Source organism: Leucoraja erinacea, chromosome 2 (assembly GCF_028641065.1).
Source record: "Leucoraja erinacea ecotype New England chromosome 2, Leri_hhj_1, whole genome shotgun sequence".
In the NCBI taxonomy this organism is placed as follows: domain Eukaryota; kingdom Metazoa; phylum Chordata; class Chondrichthyes; order Rajiformes; family Rajidae; genus Leucoraja; species Leucoraja erinaceus.
In genome coordinates this window covers 59,455,199-59,474,473 of record NC_073378.1, presented here as the reverse complement: position 1 = coordinate 59,474,473, position 19,275 = coordinate 59,455,199, and the positions used below count along the sequence as shown (strand labels likewise).

Here is a 19,275-nt window from a genome sequence, read left to right as displayed (position 1 = left end):
TTGAGCAAAATAAGTGCTGGAGTAACTCAGCAGGTCAGGCAGCATCTGTGATGGAAAATGGACAGGCGTTTTTCGGATCGGGAAATGTTACTCAAACATTGCAAGGGGGAGGGGGACAAAGCCAGGCAAGTGATATTTGGAAGGTAGATACAAAATACTGGCATAACTTCAGACCGAAGAAGGGTCTCGGTCCGAAACGTCACCCGTTCCTTCTCTCCAGAGATGCTGCCTGTCCCGCTGAGTTACTCCAGCATTTTGTATCTACCTTCGATTTAAAGCAGCATCTGCAGTTCCTTCCTTCTACACAAGTGATATTTGGATACAGGAGAGATGTGGGGTGTGCTGCGGGCGGGCGGGCGAGGAGGTGTGGGGTGGGTTGGAGTGGCTGCTCCTCTATAATCTTTGGTGCTGATTGCCAGATGGGAGATGAAAAGGAGACAAAATGGTGACACATAGAGAGAAGAGTGAAATGTAAAAGCCAGAGGAAGGGATACATTTGTGAGGGAAGAGGGGAGAGGGGGACGGGGATGGGAGATGAGGGTACGAAGGAGGGGGATTGCGCAGGGAGAGGGCCGCTGACCCTGACATGACAGCCCCGATCTCCGCCAACTCCAGGCCGGGCCGGGCCGGGCCGCCAGCCGTCGCCATGGCAACACATCGCTGCCGCCGTGTGGTGTGGGCGGAAGTGACGCCAGCTGGCGGGAGGCGCGGCCGGAAGAGGAAGCCGCAGCGATGAAGTTTCGAGCAAAGATCGTGGACGTCGCTTGTTTGAACCATTTCACCCGTAAGTGGCGCGTGGACGAGGCGCCTTCTCCTGCTGTCGGTGCAAGGGACACCTGGTGCCCGCTCACTGTGCTACAGTACAAGATGCCGCTCACAGAGACACAAGCCGGTGCTGCTGTAACTCAGCGTCTCTAGAGAACCGTAACAGGCGATTGATGCGTCTTCACAACAGTCCTCACTCGAAATGTCACCTATTCATGTTCTCCAGAGATGTTGCCTGACCTGCTGAGTTACTCCAGCACCTTGTGTCTTTTTTGGTTTAAAGCATCAGCCGCAGGTCCTTGTTTCTCGAGAATACACCCACTTTGGTTTCACTTGTTGCAAACTCTGTACTCTGGCCAGCAGTGTACCTTAGTGTCCAAGTCATGTTTCTGTCTCGGATTGACCCGCTTTTGAATCCCATCTTCAACCTTTTACTGGCCAAGAATACCTGAAATAATCAATTACCATTTGCATCCTGCCCCTTTCTACTCCCGTAAACCCAATCGTTTCCCACTCCTACTGTCTTGTTTGAAATTGTTGAGCGACCAGAGATGTTGAGTCTTTGGAAGTGCTTCCTTCCTTGTAAAGTACTGCTTGAATTGAAATATACAACGTGGAAACAGACCTTTAGGCCTAGCGAGTCCACACCAACCATTGATCACCTGTTCACATTAGTCTGGTCTCGACCCGTAACGGCACCCAGAGATGCTGCCTGTCCCGCTGAGTTACTCTAGCTTTCTGTGTGTATCTTCGGTTTAAACCAGCATCCACAGTTCCTTCTTCTATATTATTTCTATGTTGTCTCACTTTCACATCCGTTCCCTTTAGAGATAACATACAGTGGCCAATTAACCTGCATGTCTGCAATGTGGGAGGAAACAAGAGAAAACGCATGCTTTCACAGGGAGAACATACAAACTCCACAGAGCAAGACTTGACCCTGATGAGGTCAAGAACCAACCCATGTCGCTGGCACTGTGAGGCAGTGGCTCTATTAGCCGTACTACTGTGCTACCTAATTATTCTAATTTCTTACCCCAGAACTTATTGTACCCCATATCTGTCTATTCTTCCCACAGCTCTATATTTGAACCTTATTTTGTCGTTCCAGGATCTTTTATTAATTACCTGACCACCATTTGCCTTTGCTACTGTCTGAGGCTGAACCAGTTTGAGGATCATTTTCTGAATTAGATCCAATGACCACCCTAAGATTAAAGGGCCTGTCCCACTCAGGCAACTTTTTAGGCGAGTGCAGGAGACTCTGCGCTCGCCACATGTTCGCTGGTAGTCTCTGGTGAGTCTTTATGGTCGAGTGGAGTTCCTGCATTCTGGGACCTTGTGGCCTCGGTATGGTCGCCACAAATTTTTCAACATGTTGGAAAATTTTCTGCGACCTAAAATTGGAGAAAATCAAAACTTTTGTTGTCTTAGGTGTAGTTGTACTGGGGTCGCCATGTAGTTATAGGTAGTCGGGCTAGTCGTAGGTAGGCTTAGTTAGTCTCCTTTGCTGACCGGGCATTTTCATTGGCTCATTGGGGGGAAAAAACCGTAAACACAAGTTTTCAGCACCAAGGAGAACCGACCAGTAATGTTAAATGCCCGCCAAACTTCACAGCTGTGTATCTCTGGCTTATTAAAATATATCTGGCTTCTTAAAAGTGTCTCCTCTCCCCTCCCCCCTCTTTTAAAGGACTTACCATACGCTGTGCTAACCGTCTTAACCTTCTTGTTAATCGCGGTGTGTGTCTGTATCACTTTGGCTTTGCACCGTGTGAATTTTAGACAGCGCTCCCCATGCTTGCCCTGGCCCCCGCCTTTGCGGTGTGTTTGTGTGCGTGTGTGTGTTCCACTCTGACAGTTGCCGTTCCAATTCCCGGTTTTCAGGCGAGTGCCGCGAACTTGACAGTCGAGGGCAGTCCGCTAAAAAATCGCTGGTGGGACAGGCCCTAACAACTTCAGTGTAGGACTGAATCCCTAGTGACAGTGTATGCCTACTCTCTCAAAGGAATATACGTTGAGTTTCGACATGGGAGTTCTCCCCAGTATCTTGGGTAATATTCTTTAGCTAAAAGCAAACCGTTGGAGGAAGTTGGGCAGCACCTGTTGGTAGCAAATACAGATATTTTGGGTCGAGTCTCCTTCAGAGAGATGGATTAGAGGGGAGAAAGTTGGTAGGGCAGATTTCTTCTATGTTTTATTCTTTAGCTGACAAAATAGCTCTTAAGCATCCCAAAATAACTTGTTTTTTTTAGTACCGTTTCAAAATTTAGTCTCCAGCCACATGTGATAAACATCACCCTAAATCATCATTCTTTGAGGAAGCATAATGATTGAATGGGCTCTGCAAACAGTATTTGCATTAATTGCCAGAATATGTGCATATGCATGTGTATATATATTGTGTGTGTACGTGATATGGAGGCGTTGTTATGTGGTCTCAGTTATTTCAGGTAAGCTGCTGATTGTTTTTTTTGGGTGTGTATGCGTATATGGCTCTCACTTAACTTTTTTTCGCTGTTGTCAGCCGGGCAACCTAGGCAGCTTTTTAGGTTGCCAAATGACAGTTTAGGTGATCATTTAAGACGGCTTGCATGACATGTGCGATAATGTGCTCGGACGAAGTGCATAGTTACCTGTCGGAATTATGGTCAATGAAGCATTCACATATTATTTCTGCTTCAAATAAAGTCAAAAACTCAACATATTCACCAATCAAGACATGATATATACCACAATGACATGCAGCAAAATGACAATACAGTATCGCATCTCTTTTTACATGTTGCAATGAATACAATTTCTATTATTTCTTTCCACTTCTAAACAAAAATCTGGTTGGATTATTCAGCGTATGATCAACCTCGGTGAGACCAAGTGCAGGCTTGGCGATCGCTTCGCACAACACCTCCACTCAGTTCGCAATAATCAACCTGATCTCCCTGTGGCTCAGCACTTCAACTCCCCCTCCCATTCCGAATCCGATCTTTTTGTCCTGGGCCTCCTCCATGGCCAGGGTGAGGCCCACTGCAAATTGGAGGAACAGCACCTCATATTTTCCTTGGGTAGTTTACACCCCAGCGATATGAACATTGGCTTCTCCAATTTCAGATAGTCCTTGCTTTCTCCCTCCTTCCCCTCCCATTCCCAGCTCTCCCAGAGCCTACTGTCTCCGCATCTTCCTTTATTTCCCCCCCCCCCCCCCCGATCAGTCTGAAGGGTCTCGACCCGAAACGTCGCCTATTTCCTTCACTCCATAGATGCTGCCTCACTCGCTGAGTTTCTCCAGCATTTTTGTCTACCCATTCACACAAGTTCTGTTATCCCACTTTCCTCATCCACTCCCTACACATTAGGGGCAATTTTACAAAGACAAGCTACAAAGCCAATGTGTCTTTGGGATGTGGGAGGAAACCCACATGCTTGCAGGGAGAATGTGCAAATTCAACACAGACAGTGCCAGAGGACAGGATCGAACACAGATCTCTGCCATGTGAGATAGCAAGTCCACCAGCTGTGCCACTATATTTTCCAACATACAAAAAATTACACGTTGATAACTAAAAGAAACTATCCATTTTCAGTCTTAAATCTCTAAGTGACCATGTCTCCCTTTACAGCTACTGTATGTTTTAATTCAGTTCAAGACTATGGGACAGTACATTGGCCACAGAGTTGCTGCCTAAAAGTGCCTGAGACCCGGAATTGATCCTGAATATGGGTGCTGTCTGTATGGAGTTTGCCCCTTTTCCCTTTGATCACTTGGGTTTCCTCTGGGTGATCTTATTTCCTTCCACATTCCAAAGATGTGCAGGAACCGTTTTCAGACCCTTTTTAAAATATTTATATATATTTATATAGTTACATATACATATATAAATGTACACTGTTTTGTTTTCTCGTTTATAACATTGTTTATAGAGTACTATGTTTACATATTCTGTTGTGCTGCTACAAGTAAGGATTTCATTGTTCTAACTGGGACATGAGAGAATAAAACACTCTTGACACATAACTTACATCGCTAATGTGTGGGATCGAACTAGTGTACGGGTGATCAGCGTGGACTCGGTGGGCTGAAGAGCCTGTTTCCACGCTGTATCTTTAAATTAAACTAAAAACACTAAAACCAGAGGAAATCTAAAGAAGGGTCTCTACCTGAAACGTCACCCAATTTCTTCCATCCAGAGATGCTCCATGGAGTTCCCCCGCACAATTAAAGCATGGAATAATTTTCACCCTACCATAGTTACCCAACCAGACGCAACTATTTTTAAGGTAGCTCTTATTTCCCAAGAACCCTTTTTTGCTTAAGTCAGAGTCAAGTGAGCTTTATTGTCATGTGTCCCAGATAGGACAATGAAATTCTTGCTTGCTGCAGCACAACAGAATATGTAAACATCAATCAATCAATCAATCAATCAATCAACCTTTATTGTCATCTTGCAAGCAACAGTTGTTACAGTGCAAAATGAAAAGACGTTTCCCAGTGAATAGCGGAGCATCGCACATGAAATTTAAAACACTTCACACATAATAACACTAAAAAACAATCCAGTCCCTGATGGAACAGTATAAATAGTTAAAAGCAGGTAAAAAAAAAAACACAATGTTAAAATACAATAAACCAATCATAAAAAAATGTCCGGGGCCGCTGATTTGAGTGGCCAGTGCCAGTAATAAAGTGTCCGTGCCAGCCGCAGAGTCAAGTCAAGTGACTGTGGGTGCAGAGTGACTGTTTAGCAGCCTCACAGCCTGTGGTAGGAAGCTGTTTAGCAGCCTCGTAGTCCGGGCTTTGATGCTTCGATATCTCTTGCCTGATGGCAGGAGATCCAGGTGTGTGTGGAGGGGGTGCAGTTTGTCCTTGGCAATTCTCTGTGCTTTCTTCAGACAGCGGCTCTGGAACAGTTCTTGTACCGAGGGTAGGGAGACGCCAATGATCCTCTCTGCTCCCCTCACTACCCTCTGCAGAGCCTTCCTGTCTGAGCAGTTGCAGGTGCAGTACCACGTATTTATGCAGTACGTAAACATAATACAGATAAAAGTTCAGTGTGTCTATATACCATAGACCATATATATACACAATAAATAAACAGATAAAGTGCAATAGGCTGTTATTTTTCAGAGTTTGGAGTTTGGTGGTGGTGGGTCCAGTCCTGTTTAAATTCCATTTGGAATATTTTTGGAGGACCAGCTCCAGGGAATGATTCTGCGTTGGTTTTCAGCGGTCGCGGTGAGGCAGCGACCAGACCGTAATGGCGGCCAGATCTCCCTCAATTCAAAGGGAGGTAGAAAGTGGCCGACGCCAACCAGTTGCCGTGGTTGTGTGCATGTGCAGGGGAGGATGTGCAGGCCGTGGCAGTGCGCATGTGCAAGGCGGCTGGCTGTGCCGGCCGATGAGGAACGAGCGGAGAGCAGAAAACCGAGACCCGGATACGGATGGCGGGCGAAGACGGAGATTGACAGAGAGAGATGTATATATACACACAACTTTTTGCTCTCTTTATTATATTGTTTACAGCGTACAATACATATTCTGTGGTGCTGCAGCAGGTAAGAATTTCATTGTTCTATTTGAGACATATGACAATGAAGCACTCTTGACTCTTCATTGATATAATGTCAGTTTGCATGAATAAGGAGAAAACAAGTCTTGCTTGCATCTGAAATTGTTCAGTGATTTTTCTTGGGAAACAAGAATCGGGTATGGACGAAATCAGACTGAATTTGAGAGCCCTTTCTTTTGGAAATGTGAAATTGACTGAGGATTATCATAAAAAATCATGTTTTTTTTTCATTGCATTTTGGTATTTTCACAGGTATAGTGAACACAATCTCAAAGCTCACAAAATCATGTATTCTGAGGCTTACTTCTGACAAACTTTTCTTCATCTTGTCTGACAAAGTTGCGAGTGGAGGCGTTGCTATGTGGTGTCAGCTATTTCAGGTATGCTGCTGATTGAATGTGAGTTTTGGTTACAGATATAATTCCAGTTCGTGTACCCTAAATGAGACGTTATATTTCTGTTTATTTACAAACGTTTACATTTACATATTTACCTGTAAGGTAACTTAGTAACCTGAGGACTCGAAGCTGCATCTTTCTGCAAGGCAGTGTGTTGCCAAACAGCATCTAAACTGGAGGTTTCGCCCTGGAACCCTCTCGTTGCTTTTGACATCTCTGCTGCAGCATATCTTTTGGACTGTTTTTAAATGCCTCTAAAATGCAAGTTCATGGATAGGAGAGGTTCAGACGGATATGGGCCAAATACAGGCAGGTGGGGCTAGTGTAGATGAGGCATCTTGGTCGGCATGGACAACTTGGGCCAAAGGGCCAATTTCCATGCTGTATGACTCTATGACTAAGTTTGTGCCGCCTGGTGAAAAGCTGAGGAGTAGGATGCAAATGCATCAAGCTCATCAGTTCAGAATGTTTGTGTTTCACTGTGGTGAGTCCAGCAAAAGAGCTGAACGTCAGGCGCTCTAGACTGGACCATTATGTACAGGTGGGGAATTACATTAAGCAGTGGGGAACACATCAGTCGGTGTTTCAGATTCAGATTCAGATTCAATTTTAATTGTCATTGTCAGTGTACAGTACAGAGACAACGAAATGCATTTAGCATCTCCCTTGAAGAGCGACATAGCAAACGATTTGAATAAAAAAAATAATAAGTAATAGGAAAATAATATAATAAGTGTCCGGGGGGGGGGGGGGGTGGTGATTGGCAGTCATCGAGGTACGTTGTTTAGTAGAGTGACAGCCGCCGGAAAGAAGCTGTTCCTCGACCTGCTGGTTCGGCAACGGAGAGACCTGTAGCGCCTCCCGGATGGTAGGAGGGTAAACAGTCCATGGTTGGGGTGAGAGCAGTCCTTGGCGATGCTGAGCGCCCTCCGCAGACAGCGCTTGCTTTGGACAGACTCAATGGAGGAGAGCGTGGAACCGGTGATGCGTTGGGCAATTTTCACCACCCTCTGCAATGATGATTCTAGTGGAATGATTCTAGTGACATCACATGAATTAATGAATTTAAAAAAAACTTTTATAAATTGCCCCAAGTGTGTCGGATGCGAAAATCAGATAACAGAACTATTTTATGGGTAATCGATGATTGGTGTGGACTCGATGGGCCAAAGGGCCTGTTTGTGCAGTATATTTAAACAAAACTAAATGATTCTGTCTCTCTTTGTGTTCTTGCCAAATTTGTTTACGTAGCTTTTCTTCACCTAAATCGTTGCAAATCTTTGCTCTGACAAAGGTCCTCGTGAGACACCACCAGTTACCTAATGTGACTGAAAATTCATGTAGCTCTTGTTTTTTCCTATGTCAGAATTGGCCATTTCTGCCGCACATCTCAGCAATTTAACATGTGCTTTTTCTTCAAATACACAGGGTAATTTTTTTGATGAGTTCCAGATTGAAGGAGTTTCAGCAGAGTATAATGAAATTTATCTGGAACTAACACCTGAAAATTTCTCGAGGTCCTTGAAAACTTCCCAGAATGCTAAAGCTGTGAAAATAAAACTGACCATGAAGCACTGTCCATGTATTACCATTGCTGTAGAACTGGTAAGATCTTTGAAGATTTGTAACGCTAGCAGTTTACATCTGATGGTATGATGTATCTTTTATTTCTAAAGGTTTCTAAACTGTGACCATAAACATTTTTACACCTTTCAATCATGAAGATGTATCCCTATGAAATTTGCAGTTTAGTTCTTTAATAAATCTTAGTTTTTTGAGTTTGCATGTTGCTTGTTATCGTTCATTGCGAGGTGATGCGCTCTGGGAAAACAAAAATGATTAAGAACTAATACCAGAATAAGTGCTAGGGTTCCAGTGAGTATTGAGGAACAATGAACCTCAGTGTAAAAGTCCAACTATCACTGAAGTTGGTGAAGAAAGCAGACACTATATGGCTTTCATTAGCTGAGCCATCAAACATAAGAGCAGGGAAGTTATTGTGTAACCTAACAAAACGTGCAAAAGAATCATTAGAACTATACAGCACAGAAACGGCTCCACTAATCCATGCCAACCAAGATGCCTAACCTAGCTAATTCCACTTGCCTTTGCTTCGACAGTAACCCTCCAAACATTTTCTATCCACATTCCTGTCCAAGTGTCTTTTAGGAGTTGTAGTTGTACTTGCCTCCCTGGCAGCTCATTTCACATGCAAGCCACCTTTTGTGTGAAAATGTTGCTCTAGGGTCCCTTTTAATTTTTATCCTCCTCACCTTAAACCTGCCTGCTAGTTTTGGACTCATCGAACTGGGGAAAGAGACAAGCTGTTCACCTTATCTAGGCCCCTCATGATTTTATGAACTTCTATAAGGTCATACTCCAGCCTCCTGTTTGTGAGATGACTTGGATATAAATGTCGGTGTTATGGTTAGTAGGTTTGCAGATGCCATCAAAGTTGGTGGAGTTGCAGATAGTGAGGAAGGTTGTCAAAGTACACAAGGTTTACATCAGTTACAGATATGGGTGGAGAAATAGCGGATGGAGTGTAAGTGTTGCATTTTGGGAGGTCAAATGTAAGGGAAAAGTGACATTTTCAGTTGTAGAATTCTGCACACAAACTATTGGCATTCACAATTGTGCATAAATGTTAGTTCTATTATTTGTTGGAAATGCTAGACATACCTTGTTTCCTGTTCATGCAGCCATCGCTCTCGAGCCACACTCGGATTGTTACACATGACATTCCTGTTACCATTATCCCCAGAAAGCTGTGGAATGATTTTGAAGAACCCAGTGTTCCCGATTTTGATGTAAGTAATATTTCACTTTCTTTATTTTTGATTTCCTATAAATATATTTATTCTTAAATTGTTTCATCTAAATACTAAATATTATTGGTAGCACTGCTGGAAGGTGTTACTTGCATTTGGATTTTAATTTGGTTTAGTTTCAAGTTCCTTGTGACATAGCAGTCAGGTGGAGAACTAATTTCTTTAAAATGTACTTATTCCTTTTTTTGAACATTTGGCAGGGACAACATTAATGATGTTCCTTAATTGCAGTTGAGTTGGTGATGGTCAACCACCACCTTCAACGCCTGCAGTTCTTCTTTTGTGATACTCTTACAATGCTGTTGGGTTGAGAGTCCCAGAATATGGATCCAGCAACAGTGAAGGAATGGAAATGGATACACAAGCAATTGTTCTTTGCTCAGTATTCCAGCATCTGCAAAGTACTGGAGGTACTCAGTGGGCTCAGGCAGCTTCTGTAAAGAGTAATGTGAAACAATGTTTCAGAGATGACTTTGGTAGGGCAGGAGCAGGCAGAAACAATGGGCCTGTTAGGGCGGTCCTGTTTTTAGATTTTGGGAAAGAAAAATTCAGGGGTGGCACGGTCGTGCAGTGGTAGAGTTGCTGTCTCACAGCGCTTGGAGAGCCGGAGACCGGGTTCGATCCCGACTACGGATACTATCTGTACGGAGTTTGTACGTTCTCCCCGTGACCTGTGGGTGTTTTCTCCAAGATCTTAGGTTTCCTCCCACACTCCAAAGACGTACAGGTATGTAGGTTAATTGGCTTCGTAAAAATTGTCCCTAGTGTGTGTAGAATAGTGTTATATGTGTGTAGAATAGTGTGTGTATAATTGCGGCGGTCGCTGGTCGGCATGGACCCGGTGGGCTGAAGGGCCTGTTTCCATGCTGTATCTCTAAACTAAAAAAAACAAAACTAAAAAATGGGCAGTGTGGGATTGGGGAACTATATGGTTGGAGGCTATGAGCAGGAGATTGCCAGATGTGATGTGATCAGTAATGGTCTGGGGAATGGCGGCCTGGTGTTCGTCTGTGGGGTCATTGTCAAGGGGTTAGGTATGCGGAGATGTCTGAGAGCTGCCGCCTGACCTCAGCACGGTCAAGATTCGTCTGCCTGTCTATAATTGCACTGCCCTTGTCTGCAGATTTGATGGCAGTATTGGGATTAGTAGTGAATGAGCGGAGGGCAGCATGTTCGTAGAGGGGAAGATTGGATTGGGTGAAGGGAGTGGAGAAGTGACACTTGGAAATCAAATGGTGAAGAATGGATAGAAGGCTGATGGGGACTCCAGGAGGAGGTGGAGGAAGGTTGGAGATTGGAGAAAGAGTCATCGGTGGGAGCAGGGGTGAATACTCCTTACCAAAGAAATGGGCATGGAGGTGGAGGCGACGGGAGTGGAGCTCGACATCACGGTGGGTGTGGAACTCATTGGAGAGGGGGATTTCAGGGGGACTGGTGAAGACACAGTGGGGTATTCAGAGAGGAGAGGTGGTGTAGACATGGGGAAAATGCTTTCAGTGTCGGGAACCTGCTTGATCCAGCAGGGATGGTGTCAGGGGTCCTGGCCCAGAGGTGGCTAGGACAGCAGTAGGAGCCAGTGGCAGTGGGGGCCTCAGCCTGGAGGTGGGAGAGCTTGTGGTCCTTGGTGGATGTCAGATTTGGAGAAGTAGTGACAGTTGAAGGCATTGGGACTGGTGGAGGATGACGTAGGGGAGAGGTCCGTTGGGAGAACAAGATCTAAAGCTGCAAATTCAACTGAGAAAAGAAAGTGCCAGAAGATACTAGCACATGGCAGAGAGTGTAGAGCTTGAGGCACAGAAGGAAAGCTGTTGCGAGAAGTGTTGGATGATGTCTAGGTACCCGAGATCCTGGCTGAACCCAAACTGGGAAACGGTGCTGGAAGCCGTGTGGAGGGCGTAGTGAGGAAGAACACTTAGCTGTAGTAGGTGAGAACATGGTCTAAGAGCTGGAGAGCACCAGGAATCGTTGAGACGATGCAGTTTGAGAGGATCTCGCAGAAGTCCTGTGGAGGGAGGAGGAGAACTTGCTAGTTTAGTGTTTAGTTTAGTTTGAACTTCTTCAAGGTAGGCATACTTTGAGGAGTCTGCAGATGCTGGAATCTTGAACAAAAACCAAAGTACTGCAGCGTCTTGGATGGAAATAGACAGATTGTATTTCAGGTCAAGCCAGGTAATCCCAACCTGGACAAGAAATATAGGTGTTCCACTTGGTTAGTTTCTAGTACCAGTCTTATTTACTCTGTACTCTGATGTTTTTGATGTTGGGTCTATGATCAATTATCATGAAAACTTTCAACTCTTCCAAGCAAATGAGTCTAATTATTGTCAGAGTATAATCACGTTATATTTATGAACAAATACATCAGTGATTTTTTTTTTTTTGCAATATTCTTTGATTTTCATATTTTACTTTGTGTTTTGCTATTGTCATTATTCTTCCAATTTTAAAAGAAAGTTACTGGAGAATTAATAAAATATACTGCTGTACCAATAAATGGCAAAAAGAAGTCAAATGTTAGGAAATGAGAAGTGATAGATTTTGGTTCAATAAAACTGATTTTGCCTGAATGGAAACAGATTTGGCCTTTCAAAAAATCTTAGGGATTTTGGTGGTACATAATCACAAGACATTGAATGGCAGATTTTCTCCGATGTAAAGTTAAATCCCAGGTTCTTCTCAGCCATGATTTTTAATCAATACATGTGTCCTCTAATACTCTCACCGCCGTTTCACGCTGAAAATATGTTCAATTCCTCGCAATGTTACTGAATATGTTATAATAATATGTTACTGAATACCACTTCTATGAAAGGCCAGAGATCCTATGCTAACATTTACCTCTACATGGGCCATCCTTGTTTTATTGCATTAAAATATTGTTTGTATTTTCCACGTGTTACATCCACTTATCGTTGATTTTAAAGGTCAGTATTTATCTCCCAGTATTGAAGACCATGAAGAGTGTTGTGGAAAGAATGAAGAATCTTTCTAACCATATTGTGAGTGTTCTATATTATATGAATTAACTGTTGCATTGCATTTCTGTGTTGTGAAGTACAATGCCACCTTAACAGCTAAGACATTTCCAGAAGACAATGCTGGTATTAAAGGATCATTGAACTATTCTGTTATCCTATAAGAAGCTACAATGAAAGGCATATAAAATAATGAGGGATCTGAATAGAGTTGATATGGATGGCTGAAAGGGACAAGAGATTGTGAGTAGAAAATGATGCGAACAAAAGAACGAAAGGAATAAAAAGATTTTTTACGCGGTGCAGAAGGTTAGAAGCTGGAATGTACGACTTGCTGAACAGGGAACTGGATAAATACGTGTCGGGACAAAAATAATTGTAAGGATATACAGAAAGAGCCAGGGATGTGTGTTGGGTGGGGATGGGGGAGAGGTTAGTGAGTTGTGCATATAGAAAGTCAGTATGAACCTGAAGGTCTGCATAACCCCATTCTATGCTGCAAATATTGAGTCATTGGAAGATGCAGCACAGGCTCAGGCCCTTACGGCCCATCTATTCCATGCTGATCATGATGCCTATCTACGCTAATCCCATTTATCAGTATTAGGCTCCTGTTCCTCTATTCCTTTCCTTCCCAAGTGCCTATTAAAAATTGTAATTGTATATGTCTCCATTACCTCATCTGACAGTGTGTACCAAATATTCACCACCTTCTGTGATCTCGGATCTCCTTTCAATTTCTTCTCTCCTTAAACCTGTGTCCTCTAGTTCTAATCTAGATTGGCAGCGAATGAGGCAATTGGAAGGCTAGAAATCGGTGCAAAAGTCAATAACAACGTTTAGGAGGCAGGAGCATGGCAGGGAGCAAGGAACGATGGTTGAATTAAGTTGAATTAGGCTGAATTAAGCAATATCATTGCTAGAGACCTAACAGGTAAGGCAGAGAACTCAGAGCGTGGATAGGTGTGTGTGACCGGACCATTACGGCCATAAAGAAACCTGGCGAAGGGAGTAAAAATGTTTTTCTTTCTTGCAATTTAGGTAATTGAAGCCAATCAGAATGGGGAAATGAATTTGAAAATAGACACTGAATTGGTGTCTGTAACAACGCATTTTAAAGAACTTGGGAATCCTCCTTGGGGTAAGCAATTGAATAAAAAAACAAAATGTGCACATTGTGGAAGTAAAACAAAATGTTGATGTTAATTTAGCAGTATAGTTTGTCAAATTGTTGAATGACTCAGTAAATTGTAGTTTGCTCATTTGTCCTGTAACCGCATTAAGTAAATTTCAAAAGCTTTTATAAGCATCTTTTCTTTGCTACCCTTTGCTATTCTTCCTGGCTAATGACGGGAAAGCAATATACATTCATTTATGCTTAGTCTAGAATTGGCTGAAGGCACCAATTGAAAAGCAGAAGTCATTCTTAGTGAATGTTTTGCGCAACTGTATTGATTTTCCACATAAACGGACTGTTTACTTTGGCACTGCTTGGTACTATTTTGGTATTTAAATATTGTTTTCTGAATTTTTCATCAGGTCCCAGTAGAAAATATATTTCTCTAAGATAGTGCTAGGTTTAGTTTGATTTAGAGGTGCAGCATGGAAACAGACCCTTCGGCCCACCGAGTTCATGCGGCCATTGATCACCCTTTCACACTAGTTTTATGCTATCCCACTTTCTCATTCACTCCCCACACAAAGGCCAATTTACAGAGGCCAATTAATTTATAAACCTGCATGTCTTTGGGATATGTGAGGAAACTTGAGCACCTGGAGGAAACCCACGCAGTTGCATGGAGAATGTGCAAACTCAACCTTAGCACCCGAGGTCAGAAACAAACTGGGTCTCTGGCATTCAAACAGTTCTGTTTTGTTGTTTGTAATCTCTTTAAGAAAACAGGCAGTCCCTGTTGTTTGTGAGATTTTCCACCTCAAAATTCTGCTTGCTAAATTGATGTTGAGAAATGATAAATGTTGTTGACATCTTCTTACTGCCATTTATACAGTTTGAACTATGATAGACATTGAATTCTGTAAATGTTCATAATATTTTAAAAAAATGATGATATTCTTCAAATTAAAATTTTCAAATTGATAAATATGTTGTTTTTCTTCACATAACAAATTTATTTTTAAAATTCACATTTAGCAAAAAGGTTAAATGTTAAATATAAACCCAAATATTATTTCAAACAGTTGAAGATGGAACCCAATCTGATTCTTTTCAAAGAAGAGATCCAACAAATATGGCTAAAGCAAGAGTCGACATAAAGAGGCTTCTGCAATTTCTTGCTGGGCAGCAGGTCAATCCAAGCAAGGCTATATGTAGTGAGTAAACATTTATTTTTAATTTTAATCTATTTTGTCTAAGAATTTGCAGTATTCGAATCTTCAATACCTTATATCTTAATCATGAACTTTGTGACCCACCCTCTCTTGTGCTAGCAAATTCTGCATTCTTATCGCTCTTAAGTCAAAGTTTCTCTTAATTCATTAAATAAAATAGTGAATCGCATTATTTGGCTTTCAGATAAGGCATTCTTCATTTTCCTTTCTGTACACATTGGTGATCCTGGGATGCAGTGAGCATGTGGAAAAAATGTAAAGATATTAAATAGAGGAATTGCCACAAGACTGTATACTTATAATTGCATATAATAACTATATAACAATTACAGCACGGAAACAGGCCATCTCGGCCCTACAAGTCCGTGCCGAACAACTTTTTTTCCCTTAGTCCCACCTGCTGTACCAGCCATACCCTAGGATTAAATCCATATGCGCAATTTATTTTTAAATGATACCAAGGGCCTGCCTCCACCACTTTCCACTGGCTCATTCATACCGCTGCTGAGTCAAGAAGTTCCCCCTCACATCCCCTAAACTTCGTCCCGAATTCAAGTCATGTCCTCTCGTTTGAATCTTCCCTATTCTCTCAAGGGACGCGTCCACATCATTATCCCTCTCATCATTTTAAAGACCTGTGTCAAGGTGATCCAGAGAATAAAGACCTAACTTATTCACGCATCTGATTTCACGCGTATCAATTAAAATGGCATCCATGCAACGCTGTACCAGCCTACTTGGGATTCACAAAATGCGCAATTTGCAGATAAAGGGCCTGTCCCACTTGGGCGTCTGCATGACGCACAAATGTTGCCCAAGTGGGACAGACCCTTAAGGCATAAATCATGCGGTTTTGGGTAAAAAAATGATCCAACAGCAGTAAACTAATGGAATTTAAAAATTCAAGATTTGTTTTGTTTTATTGAATTGATAGATTATGAAAAATGTATCACAAGTAGCACATTGGAGTAAACATTATGACTAATAGCTGCTTCTATTTATTTAATACCCGTTGTTTCCCCCTCCTATGGAAGCTTGTTTTCCTATTTCAAACAATAAAATTCTTCTTTGTCCTCAGATTTTGTGATACACATTATCAGTTTTGTCCCATATGTTCCATTTGTAATGATTTTTTCCTCTATTTCAATGTGACTTGCGTATCAGATGTAGAAAGGAAAGAACACAGAAGCCACAATTAATTGTTTGCCTGCCACATTACTAGGACAAGAATTTGTACCGGGTGTTATAACTGAAATGCCTCTAACAACAAATTTAATATTAATGACTTTGGATTTACTTCATGATGTTATTGATTCATTTTTAACAAAACTCTGATTGTGTTTTGCAGATATAGTGAATAAAAAGGTTATACATTTTGTTTTACTACACGAGGATGTCTCCCTTCAGTATTTTATACCAGCTCTTGTATGAAAAGTTTCCTGTCAACAATGAACTGTCTTGTGGACTCCCGTGGAATTATCATCCTTGCTTGAAAACCATGAGCAAACTTTTAAGAAGATGAACCCTCTAGTTGAGAATTGGTGCTAACATTTGAAATTTTATATAAACCTTTTACGCTTTAAATCTTGGAAAGGTTATTGCAAGATTTAAAAAAAAACCCTGATTAAGTTTCAGACTCGTGAACAAAAATATGACTCTTCGGCAAGAAAGAAAAATGTCTCATTGGCTGTAGATGTTCAAAAGCTGCTTAAGTTGAAGCTACATTTATTTGTTATCTATTTATCATCCTGTTCGAATCTTGTTTCAAAGTGAAAGAATAAGTTTTAAAGGTCTGTGTTTTCTTCTTGCTGATGAATTGTGGAATGCTCTCTTTCCGTTCCAGGATAACAAAGTGAATATGTCTGCCATATTGTGCCTTCTCCAGTCTTTAACTTTGGATCCCATTGTGAATTGTTGGCTGCTGAAATATGTTTTCTGGTTCAGTTTATGGTTCAAATTTGTGTGCTAGCATTTCGGCAGTGACCCCTCCAATTTTCTGCATCTTCTTTGTTTTCATATTCACTTTGTTTCACATTTTCTGCTCCTTATCTTCCAGCAATAAAAGTGATGCAAAATTTGCCTTTCATACTTTTGTTTGTCTCTTCTGCTTGTTACTGAATAGCAAAGTAGAGGAAATAATTCTCCAAATATTCTTTTCCCATACATCCGAGGACAGCATGGGAGAAATGCCTTAGGACAGTGTTTTATGCCGAACTATCAATGACAATGCCTTCCACCATAAGATTGGAAGTGGGAATGTCCATCAATGATTGCATTCTGTTCAATTCCATCCACTGCTATTGAGCCTTCCTGCAGCAGGACCTGAACAACATTAAAGCACAGGCTAACAACCAAGTCTCCCATCACTAATATCCAAGGAGTCACTTTCGATCAGGAACATAGTGGACTATACTCATAATACCATGAATGCATGATGAGATTGGTTATCCTGGGGTGAATGACTTGCATCCTGACACCTTAAGGCCTTTCCCTCATTAACAGGGCAGGAGCTTGATGGAACATGCTCCATTTGCCTAGGTGAGTGTAAGTTCAACAAACACGGGAAGCTGGAAATCATTGATGAAAAGTGGCCTGCTTGATTGGTATTTAATCAACTGCTCTAAACATTAATTGTTTCCACAACCAGTTCAATATGTACCAGCTCCACAACCGAGTCTAAAACTGCAGGGAATAGATGTATGGTGAGAGGGGATAGATTTAAAAGGGAGCTGAGGGCAACTTTTACACAGAGGCTGGTTTATAATGGAATGAGCAGCCAGAGAAAGTGATAACGCCGTTTACATTAGGTCATGTTTGACTAATCTTCTTGAATTTTTTGAAGAGGTTACTCGGGAAATTGATGAGGGTAAAGCAGTGGATGTTGTATATATGGACTTCAGTAAGGCCTTTGACAAGGTTCCTCACGGAAGGTTGGTTAAGAAGGTTCAATTGTTGGGTATTAATTGTGGAGTAACAAGATGGATTCAACAGTGGCTGAATGGGAGATGCCAGAGAGTAATGGTGGATGGTTGTTTGTCAGGTTGGTGGCCAGTGGCTAGTGGGGTGCCACAGGGATCTGTGTTGGGTCCACTGTTGTTTGTCATGTACATCAATGATCTGGATGATGGTGTGGTAAATTGGATTAGTAAGTATGCAGATGATACTAAGATAGGTGGGGTTGTGGATAATGAAGTAGATTTTCAAAGTCTACAGAGAGATTTATGCCAGTTGGAAGAGTGGGCTGAAAGATGGCAGATGGAGTTTAATGCTGATAAGTGTGAGGTGCTACATCTTGGCAGAACAAATCAAAATAGGACGTACATGGTAAATGGTAGGGAATTGAAGAATGCAGGTGAACAGAGGGATCTGGGAATAACTGTGCACATTTCCCTGAAAGTGGAATCTCATGTAGATAGGGTGGTAAAGAAAGCTTTTGGTGTGATGGCCTTTATAAATCAGAGCATTGAGTATAGAAGTTGGGATGTAATGTTAAAATTGTACAAAGCATTGGTGAGGCCAATTCTGGGGTATGGTGTACAATTTTGGTCGCCAAATTATAGGAAGGACGTCAACAAAATAGAGAGAGTACAGAGGAGATTTACTAGAATGTTGCCTGGGTTTCAGCAACTAAGTTACAGAGAAAGGTTGAACAAGTTAGGGCTTTATTCTTTGGAGCGCAGAAGGTTAAGGGGGGACTTGATAGAGGTCTTTAAAATGATGAGAGGGATGGACAGAGTTGACGTGGATAAGCTTTTCCCACGGAGAGTAGGGAAGATTCAAACAAGGGGACATGACGAGAATTAAGGGACAGAAATTTAGGGGTAACATGAGGGGGAACTTCTTTACTCAGAGAGTGGTAGCTGCGTGGAATGAGCTTCCAGTGAAGGTGGTGGAGGCAGGTTCGTTTTTATCATTTAAAAATAAATTGGATAGTTATATGGACGGGAAAGGAATGGAGGGTTATGGCCTGAGTGCAGGTAGATGGGACATGGGGAGAATACGTGTTCGGCACGGACTAGAAGGGTCGAGATGGCCTGTTTCCCTGCTGTAATTGTTATATGGTTATCTATATACTTTTAAAACTCTGTGTGTGTGGGTGGATGTTATTTTGATTTTGCCTTTGACTCGTTACTCCGTGAAAACCAGACGCGAAAACGCCGAGATTTTTACTATTTCGCTAGCGATTTTACTTTTACATTCGCAAATCCACTCCTCATTAAATTTAGTCATTTTTCTGTACACATTTTTAATAAAATTCTTCAACCCCCCGCCCACTCAGTCATTTTTTTGCCTCCCGCTGGCCACCTTCTCATCGCGTGTAGTGCTGCCTGACCTGTTGAATTTCTCATAGTGTATCTACTTTTTCAGATTTCCAGCATCTGCATTGTTT

General features: G+C 42.1%; 1 protein-coding gene across 1 annotated transcript; it reads left to right on the top strand.

Annotated features, from left to right (window-relative positions):
• Nucleotides 1–654: 654 nt before the first annotated feature.
• hus1 (HUS1 checkpoint clamp component) lies at nucleotides 655–16,971 on the top strand. The gene is made up of 8 exons (XM_055657291.1): nucleotides 655–784; nucleotides 6,585–6,712; nucleotides 8,159–8,335; nucleotides 9,433–9,540; nucleotides 12,486–12,560; nucleotides 13,578–13,677; nucleotides 14,736–14,867; nucleotides 16,234–16,971. The coding sequence occupies exons 1-8, from the start codon at nucleotides 733–735 to the stop codon at nucleotides 16,314–16,316; spliced, it is 855 nt and encodes a 284-aa protein (XP_055513266.1). The 5' UTR covers nucleotides 655–732; the 3' UTR covers nucleotides 16,317–16,971.
• Nucleotides 16,972–19,275: the final 2,304 nt, after the last annotated feature.